At 41.8% G+C, this 8,470-nt stretch overlaps 2 protein-coding genes across 2 annotated transcripts; both read left to right on the forward strand.

Annotated features, from left to right (window-relative positions):
* Positions 1-1,271: 1,271 nt before the first annotated feature.
* Positions 1,272-3,040, forward strand: LOC112292813 (thiohydroximate-O-sulfate sulfur/sulfate-lyase (nitrile-forming) NSP2). Its single transcript, XM_024541649.3, has 3 exons — positions 1,272-1,594; positions 1,754-2,094; positions 2,187-3,040. Exons 1-3 carry the CDS (start codon positions 1,562-1,564, stop codon positions 2,788-2,790), a joined length of 978 nt encoding a protein of 325 aa, XP_024397417.1. The 5' UTR covers positions 1,272-1,561; the 3' UTR covers positions 2,791-3,040.
* A 1,354-nt stretch (positions 3,041-4,394) lies between these two features.
* Positions 4,395-7,620, forward strand: LOC112292812 (uncharacterized). Its single transcript, XM_024541646.3, has 2 exons — positions 4,395-4,960; positions 5,075-7,620. Exon 2 carries the CDS (start codon positions 5,737-5,739, stop codon positions 7,237-7,239), a length of 1,503 nt encoding a protein of 500 aa, XP_024397414.1. The 5' UTR covers positions 4,395-4,960; positions 5,075-5,736; the 3' UTR covers positions 7,240-7,620.
* Positions 7,621-8,470: the final 850 nt, after the last annotated feature.

An 8,470-nucleotide genomic window follows, 5' to 3' on the forward strand; every position in this document is an offset into this window, starting at 1 on the left:
TCAACTCCAAAGATTCATTGCTTTACAAATAGGCTCTATTTTGACAATTATCTCTTTTGAGGTATTGATATTATCTTTCTTGATTAAATTGAGACTTGTGGTTTTAATCAGGGAGAAATTCTTTATTTTAAAGATTATGTTGAATCAACTTCTTTAGGCCAATATCATTGTTAGTAATGTCAAATTATCATCCAAAGATGGAGTAGAGTCATGGACCTCTTCATTATTTATTGCCTCAACTACCATTTTCTTGCTTATCTTTGGATTGGAACTATTATTATGGTGAGACAACAATACTTTTTGAAGGTAATACAAATCTTTTTGTTCTTCTATCTCAAAAATTAAAGGGATTTAGAGTATAGTTTTTACCAACTAATTTGCTAATTCTCATAAGGCCTCTTGTACCTTAACAACTTTGCTCATGAAATTGGTAGTTGTTTAAATCATTCTACTTACCAATGCAAGCTCTTGTTGGTCTATAATTTTGTTGTATATAAATAAATTATATATTATGTTTATACACTCCATAAATTTAATCAAATTTATGTCTTTAATATATTCAATAATATATATATACACATATATTGTAGAATACATATATTGTTATTTTTTTACACACATTAGATTATTTAACTTAAATATGTATTAATAATCACAATGAAAAAGTAAATTCAATTGTAATATCTTTTATAATATTATGTGTTTTTAAAATATTATTTAATAAAATAAAGTGTTATATATTAAAACAAAAAATAATCACAAAAGAAAAAAAATAAAAACTTCATATTTTATAATAAAATAAAATTCGTTTCTATTACTTCTATTTATTTTTTTATTATTTTCATTTCAAATTTCAAATACACTTTAATTATAAAAAAACAAGTACATTTTAATTTTTTTTTATCACTATACATTATTACAAATGTATTATTAAAAAATCACATATACAACATAAAATCAATATTAATATCTTCATCTATAATATCAATAGCCATGACCACACTTTGAATACAATTACTCACTCCATTATTAATTAAAATCATTTGTCTCACGTGTTTTGAACTCAATGATCAGAAACACTAAAATCCAATTGGATTTTAGTACGGTTGCATGTGACAATTTCATTACACATATGAAACTTCACAAAAATTTGCATGTGCACGGTGGCCAACAGCCGATTTCAATGCAGCGGGGCTTCAGCTCTCTTTCACAAGTGAGTATCACGGAGAGTTATGTATATATATATATATATATATATATACATATCTATAGATGTAGATACATAGAGAGCGAGATACATCACCTAGTGGTGGGAGATAATTCCTGAGGGATGCTTTGGAGGAGTTGGGAGACGGAGGAAGCTGCAGGATATGCTTGCATGTCGACATGTTTTTTGTCGTCACTGGCACTGCTAAGCTTCTGGATCCATGGAATCCAGAATCACAGATCTTCACGAGCAAGCTCGCAGCAACTTGTTGGCCATAGACTAAAAAACTTTATTGACTAGCCGAAATTCTTCGTCGAATTGGACGGCAATCTGACCGATCGACATCTGCTGAGCATGGCGACAAGCTTGAGAGTGAAGTGGCGCGAGGTTTCCATCCTGCCTTCTACCCTCCCTCCACCTTTCACGTTGTGCATTGAGCAAGTTGGGAGTGTGGGTCTGTGTTGGAGGTGCGTGGTTGGGGTGCTGTAGTAATGGGAGATGGCTTTTATAACAACTTCGGAAATGGCATGATGGGCGGTGTCGCAGGTGACACAGCCTGCTGGGGCACCAGTGGCTCGAAGCTCGCACGCGGTAGCCGTGGTGGGGAAGAAGGCGTACGTGTTCGGAGGGGAATTTGAGCCTAGGGTGCCCTTGGACAATGACGTCCATGTCTTCGACCTCGAGACGCAGCAATGGTGTGTCATGGAGACGTCCGGCGACAAGCCTTCGCCGCGTGTGGGTGTGGGCATGGCAGCCGTGGACAGCATAGTGTATATTTTTGCTGGTAGGAACAAGGATCACGAGGAATTGAATGAATTCTACGCCCTCGACACCACTAACGGTGTTTGGAAGCTGCTTTCGTCTGGCTCCGAAAGCCCACCTCACAGGTCAGTGTGTGTGCCCTTCACCCCTCACAGGTTGATGCTACCCTAGAGGACCTTTAACAATTCGCTGATAGTGTCCCCGTTGGTCGTTTCAGGAGCTACCACGCCGTCGCAGCACACGAGCACAGGAAACAAGTGTTCACATTCGGCGGATGCGGAAAAAACGGCCGCCTCAACGACCTGTGGTGCTTCGACATCGCCAATGGCGTGTGGGAGCAGCTGCCGTCCCCTACCCCCGAGAGCAACCTCATACCACGCGGTGGCCCAGGTTTAGTGGCAGTCCGCGACCATGTATGGATAATCTTCGGCTTTTGCGGCCACGAACTTTCAGACATACACCGCTTCAACCTCGATGAGCAGACTTGGGAGGAAGTCCAATGCACGGGGGAGAAACCCACGGGGCGCAGCGTCTTCGGCACTGCCACCATTGGCAGCAAGATCGTGCTGTATGGTGGTGAAGTTGATCCTAGCGACCAGGGGCACATGGGAGCCGGGGCATTCTCCAGCGAGGTGCTGGTGCTTGACGCATATCACCTCTCATGGAGCCGTCCGGATGTGAGTGTGGAGGGTGAGCGGGATCCAGGCGCGAGAGGCTGGTACGCCGCAGCCGCATTCGGAAACTCCATGCTGGTGTATGGAGGCAACTCCGATTCCAATGACCGCCTCGACGATATCTTTGTGCTCTCCCTCGAAGAATGAGGGTCACGGTCTGGGAGAATCGTCGAGCTCTAGCATCTTGTCGTCGAGATCAGTGCCGAAATCCAGTTGTCGACTTTTGAAGTGTCCGATGTGTGACCCAATCCACCCAATCATGGGTTCCTTTATTGATCGGTGGGGTATTGGTCCTATTCCAATACCTAATGGCCCAGCACTCATCCATCTGAATCCTCGAAGTATTTTGTCAGCGTTTTTTATGTTGAAATAGGAAGTTCGTCTTCATATTGTTGGATATCTTCTCGGGATGCATCCACTCATGTAATTACTGCAAATCAAATAATCAGAAAATGAAAAATGAAAAAAAAAAAAAAAAAACAGTATCAAAATATGTGCTTGTCATTGAAATCTTTTTATTGCGGAATCCTGGGAAGTCCTGATGACTATTTTTATACATCTATATGTATATTTCGGAAACCGAAAAATCTACCTAGTACAGTCCCTTTTTCCCTCGGACTTTATTCGTCATCGAAGTTACTGTTGATGCTTACAAGGAGACTTCTGACCAACACCCAGTGCTTCGCTGGTTAGGTGCACCGATGGCGTTTCTCAACAACGTGTACCTTACATCCCATTTCTTGAAGTTTTGAGGGATTCCACTTTTACGCTACGCATGGAATCTTACCCATCTATTTGTCGTGACAGAGAATCCCGTCTGGGACTTCTTCAAGCCTTAAGCTCTAAGGGTTGAACTTTGTATAAAAGCTTGTCACACTGGCGGGTGACAGCTTGTGACACCTGGTTTTATCCTCCTCCTGAAACGTATGAGAAGTTTCACAAACACCTGACAAATTGCGACTCCTCGTAATGCAGCAATGTGGTCACCATCATATGTCCGATAAACGCAAGGGCAAGCTCACACTAGGACGCAGTTGAAGGCCCTCTGAGGAATGTTATTTTAGCATTTGTTCCTGTAAACTCCGAGAGAATTACGAACCCACATTGTAAATCTGGATTGGAATAATAATTGGAATAATAACACTAGTCTGGAACCATTTTAGTGATGAACGATAGAAACGTGGTGTTTGCTGGCGTGACTCTCGAAGACCAAGGGAGCTTGCGGACTTCATGTATTTACTACGAACTACAGACTTCCCAGCAGCAGCTGGCATTGTAGACACCGACACTGCTGGTACAGCTCATCATCTGATAGGACGACACGGTGCAGGAAGGTCATTCTCTGAAAGCGGTGGGTACAAAAAAGTATAGACAGACTCATGAGTTCCACAGTAACATGTCATGAATCCGCTTCTTCTAACTCAACAAATCAGCTGCACACAATTGGCACTCGTCCGCGTTGCATAAGCCATGACATTATGAATCGTGTTGATTTTCCTTCTTGACAAGTGCATTTCCAAGCGTACAGTGAAGTAATATATATATATATATATATATATATATATTTACAGAAGTTGGTTGCCATGCCGTGAGGCAAGCTGAGATGCACGGAATGCCTGTTAGTCGCGAACACGCTGGTTGTAGTGGCTTTAGGTTCGCGGTTTGACGTTGCGTACTGGTGATGAGTAAGGTTGAACTTGGAAAGTGGAAATAATGGGTAGCAGTAGAAATAATATACAACCAAATTACTAGAATATGCAATTTCTACCATTGCTTAATTCTCTCAGATTCCTTGGGACCTGGAGCTTTCAACAAGCGTCACAAGAGTCTGTCCGAAATGAGTAGGATGGCCCAGACTTTCCACCACGCTTTGGTCTAAATGAGCATGCGCACATGGTGTCAAAATGCCTCCACATTATTATTATAATCTGAAACTGAGCCAGCAAGCATTCGAAAAAGATACGACCATTCGAGTGTTATTGTCTGCGAAGAGATCATCAATTGGAAGTCGGCTATCTTTTGTCAATGCACGAATAAAGCATCTCATGGCTGGCACCACGTCATCCCACACCTTCTCCTGAAGTCCATATCGCTGTTGATGCAATTTGACATCATTGATGGCAATGGTAGTTCGTAGTCTCTTCAGTATATAAATTGCAGATGGAATTTTCCATGTAGTGTGTTGTACAGATTGTCTGTAATCGTAAAGTCGGAGAAGAAACTTCTCAACTCTCCACTTCTCAGTATTTCCATGAAGGTTGTGAATGCGCTGACACGAACTATAACCCCAGATACAAACCTCACATGGGCGATGCAAGTGAGCTCTGTTCAAAACACCAAGTGCTCGGTTTCTCTTCTTATATGCAGAAGTAAAGGATAAGGAAATCTGTCCTGACGAACAAGTGATCGATATCTCTGTAATGTGATCCAGCCTTCACTTCCTCAAGAGCTGCGTGTTTCTGAAGCAACGAGTACTCTTGATGTGCAGTGACTAACATTCGGCGGCTCGACTGCTCTGTCCCACTGGCTGTACCTGTTCTTGCCTTCTCTCCTTTTGATTTTCTTTCTACGCTAAAACATCTGAAATTAGTTCATATGCTCAGGTTATCTTCATATTTTGGTGTCCTTTTTTTCTAACAAAAAAAAAAAAAAAAAAAAATCTTTGCTGGATCGTTCTTCTCTTGTACAATTTTCTATCCCAATTTGATGTTGCCTCCTGGAGGTTAGGTTTGTGACAATACAAGATTCGGAAGGGTGGTTGGTAACTTGGCCAGCCCACTGTAATTGCTCTCCCTTGGCAAACTTAAGCTCCTTTCAAGGGCTGGACCTGCCGTGAGCAACCTCCACTGGAAACCAACAGTGTTAATGTTTCTAGCGCATTTTATCGTCAGTTCGATAGTGTAAACTATCACTGCAATCTCATAAGATGTATAATTCGTGAAGTTATTACGGCGATTGCAACCTAGAAATTATTGGGAAGACTACCGACAGAAGCAGGACATAAAACCACTCTTATAGGTCATCTTTCAATCAAGAAAGCTGAAATTTAGGTTTACAGTTAACTCTCTGCAAAACCCCGTAGAACACGTAGCCATGGTAGAACGAAATGGGGACACATCTCGCAATATGAAGAAAGTGATGGTATTCTGCGATGGAACCTGGTGCGGGCAGTTGACAGGAACCAAAACAAACGTCAAGATTCTGGCTGATGCAATAGCCGGCTATGAGGTCAAAGTCGGGGAACCCCTACCCAGCACAATAGATTCAAACATAACAGTATGCTACTTCGACGGAGAAGGAGTGCAAGGAAACTTCTCAGACTACATCTTGGATGGAGCACTCGGCGGCAACATCAAACACGATTGCTTGAAAGCTTACAGAGTCATCATGGACGAATTCGAGAACACGAGCGGTAACTGTGAAGCATGGCTGATTGGGTTGAGCCGAGGATCCTACACAGTTCGTAGCGTCGCCGGATTAATCAACAACTGTGGCATCATCAGCCGAAGTGTTCTACAAAGTCATTTGGCAAGAGATGAGCCTCTCACAAATGAAGAAATGGAGGACTTAATCAATCGGGCATACGATTATTACCGCGACAGGACATTGACATACATGCCCGACACGGATTACATGAAGGAGTGGAGGAAGAATCACAGCCGAGAAACGGAAAGACCACCGATCAAGTTTATGGGCCTTTTTGAGACAGTGGGATCTTTAGGGATACCATCACTGAATCCTGGCCAGGGGGTGGAATACTACGGAACACTGAATTTCTACGGCAAGCAGGAGGAAGGAGCTTCTGGAGTATCGGGAGAGGTGGAAAGGGTGTACCAGGCGCTCGCAGTTCACGATAGAATGACGGCATTCAGTCCCTGCCATGTGAAGAGGGATAAGCCAAACGACCAATTCTACTACAACGAGATAAAAAAACTCGGCATCAAATACGAGACGGAGGAGCGCTGGTTTCCCGGAGCCCACTACGACCTCGGAAGGCAGAAATTCATGTTCTTCAAATCACCCAGTCTTTGCGCGCCTGAACTTAAGGAGCTATCGTTCCGTAAATGGGTAATGGAGATCGCTACAAGAGCCGTTCAGAAGAGCATCAGCTTCTGGCTCACTCGCCTACTGCGAATCCCTGACATTCACCCAGAAACCACCTACTCCGAGACCGTGCTGCTATGGATGATGGAGAAGATGATCGACACGGATTCAGACATCTTCGGGTATTTGCGCACGACTGTGCGTAGCGAAGAGGTGGAAACGGTACCGTGGAGCTTGAAGCTCTACGACTGGTTGACACTGAAACCAGCCCCATTATACAACGACGCTTACGACCAGCTCGTGGAAAAGAGGTATCTCTCGGTGTTTCTATTCCCGCTTGCGCATCAGTTCCTTGTGACCATATTCACCAGGTATCTGCTCAAGGACCGAACAATCCTGGATCCTCCTCTTCCTTCTGCGCCTTCATCGACACCTCCTGCACCCCCTGTTCAGTTCGAAAAATCCCATGGGTTCGACGCCGACCTCAGAGCCTCCGCTCGTTACAGGTCCAGAAGCTACGACGCCTACCTGCTTGAGCAGAACATACGATGACAACAGATGCAAAGATCGGATTGCACACCGATCGGCCTCCAAAATCGACAGAGCTCCCGGTGCATGAATCCCTCTAAACCAGGCGTGTCGATTCACGTCGGCATGCCATTTCTCTTTCAGTGAACTCGCGGAGAATTTGCAACTTGTATGTGAGAACATGCGTCCATTATTGAGGCTACAATATCATCATAAGCCTTTCTTTGTTGAAGATTCAATTGTGGAACTTACTGCTCCAAATTTGTTAAATGTTCTGCGCTCTTTCTTCAACTATCAATCGATTTCCATTAACTGTTGCATTTCAATTGTTTCTTGGTGATGGCATTGGAAGAAACTGTGCAAGCATGCAAAAATCTTATTTAGTAATAAAAATCCAAAATCCTTAATTTGTTCTACCATTGGATTGCTAATTCCATGTTTTCTATGTAAATGGGCATTAAAATAATCATCAAGATGCTTTTTCAAAATCGTTTCCATAAGATTAATGGATTTAGCAGATTTTTGTACACTAGCAAAACAACAAACAATGCCCTCAATTAAGATTCAATTTGTATTCTAGATGCTTCTTTTAAACATTGTAGCTCTCCATTATCATCAAGCAATCCTAAAGTTGTACATACACTTTTAAATGTTGGATGAAAAATTCCATAAATAGACTAAGTATTCAAATGATTATAAACCTTTATTGTGGATTAATTGAAGCCTCAAATAATATGTTTTTTCCATTGCAAGATTTGCAAAATACAATCTTTTAATAAAAAATCTAAGTTTTTTTAATGTCCATATCTTTCTTGTCTTATGTCAAATAAAATATTGTGGAAATTATTGGTATGTATGTTGTCTAGCCACTACTATTGCTGCACATATTTTAAAAAATAAAGTTAATATTGTCTTTTGTCTTTCAAAACGTTCAAAAATTGCAGCTGTCTTGTCATTTGGATCATATGCTACTTGATGCATTTTTAAAGAATGAAAGGCCAAACAAACAATATTTGGCATTTTTTCATGGATTCGCATGCCAAAAAGTCTCCTAGTAGCCTCAAAAGGTTCTAATGTATCTTGCATCCAAATATTGTTTGATCTTGTCTCATTGGTTTTCAAATTGCATTGTAATGCAATCATAGCCCTTAAAGATACATTTGTAGATATACTTGATAGCACAAATAGATGCACATAGTTCAATATTAATATGAAAATCGTACTTCCAAGATAGTTTTGGACAAAATAGAACAAT

Source organism: Physcomitrium patens, chromosome 15 (genome assembly GCF_059467195.1).
Source record: "Physcomitrium patens ecotype Gransden chromosome 15, ASM5946719v1, whole genome shotgun sequence".
In the NCBI taxonomy this organism is placed as follows: domain Eukaryota; kingdom Viridiplantae; phylum Streptophyta; class Bryopsida; order Funariales; family Funariaceae; genus Physcomitrium; species Physcomitrium patens.

Coding starts and splice junctions, on each gene's coding strand:
- LOC112292813 (XM_024541649.3), top strand. CDS start 1,562: ATGGCGACAAGCTTGAGAGTGAAGTGGCGCGAG. Junction 1,595..1,753: donor TGAGAGTGAAGTGGCGCGAG/GTTTCCATCCTG, acceptor GCGGTGTCGCAG/GTGACACAGCCTGCTGGGGC. Junction 2,095..2,186: donor TCCGAAAGCCCACCTCACAG/GTCAGTGTGTGT, acceptor TGGTCGTTTCAG/GAGCTACCACGCCGTCGCAG.
- LOC112292812 (XM_024541646.3), top strand. CDS start 5,737: ATGGTAGAACGAAATGGGGACACATCTCGCAATATGAAGAAAGTGATG.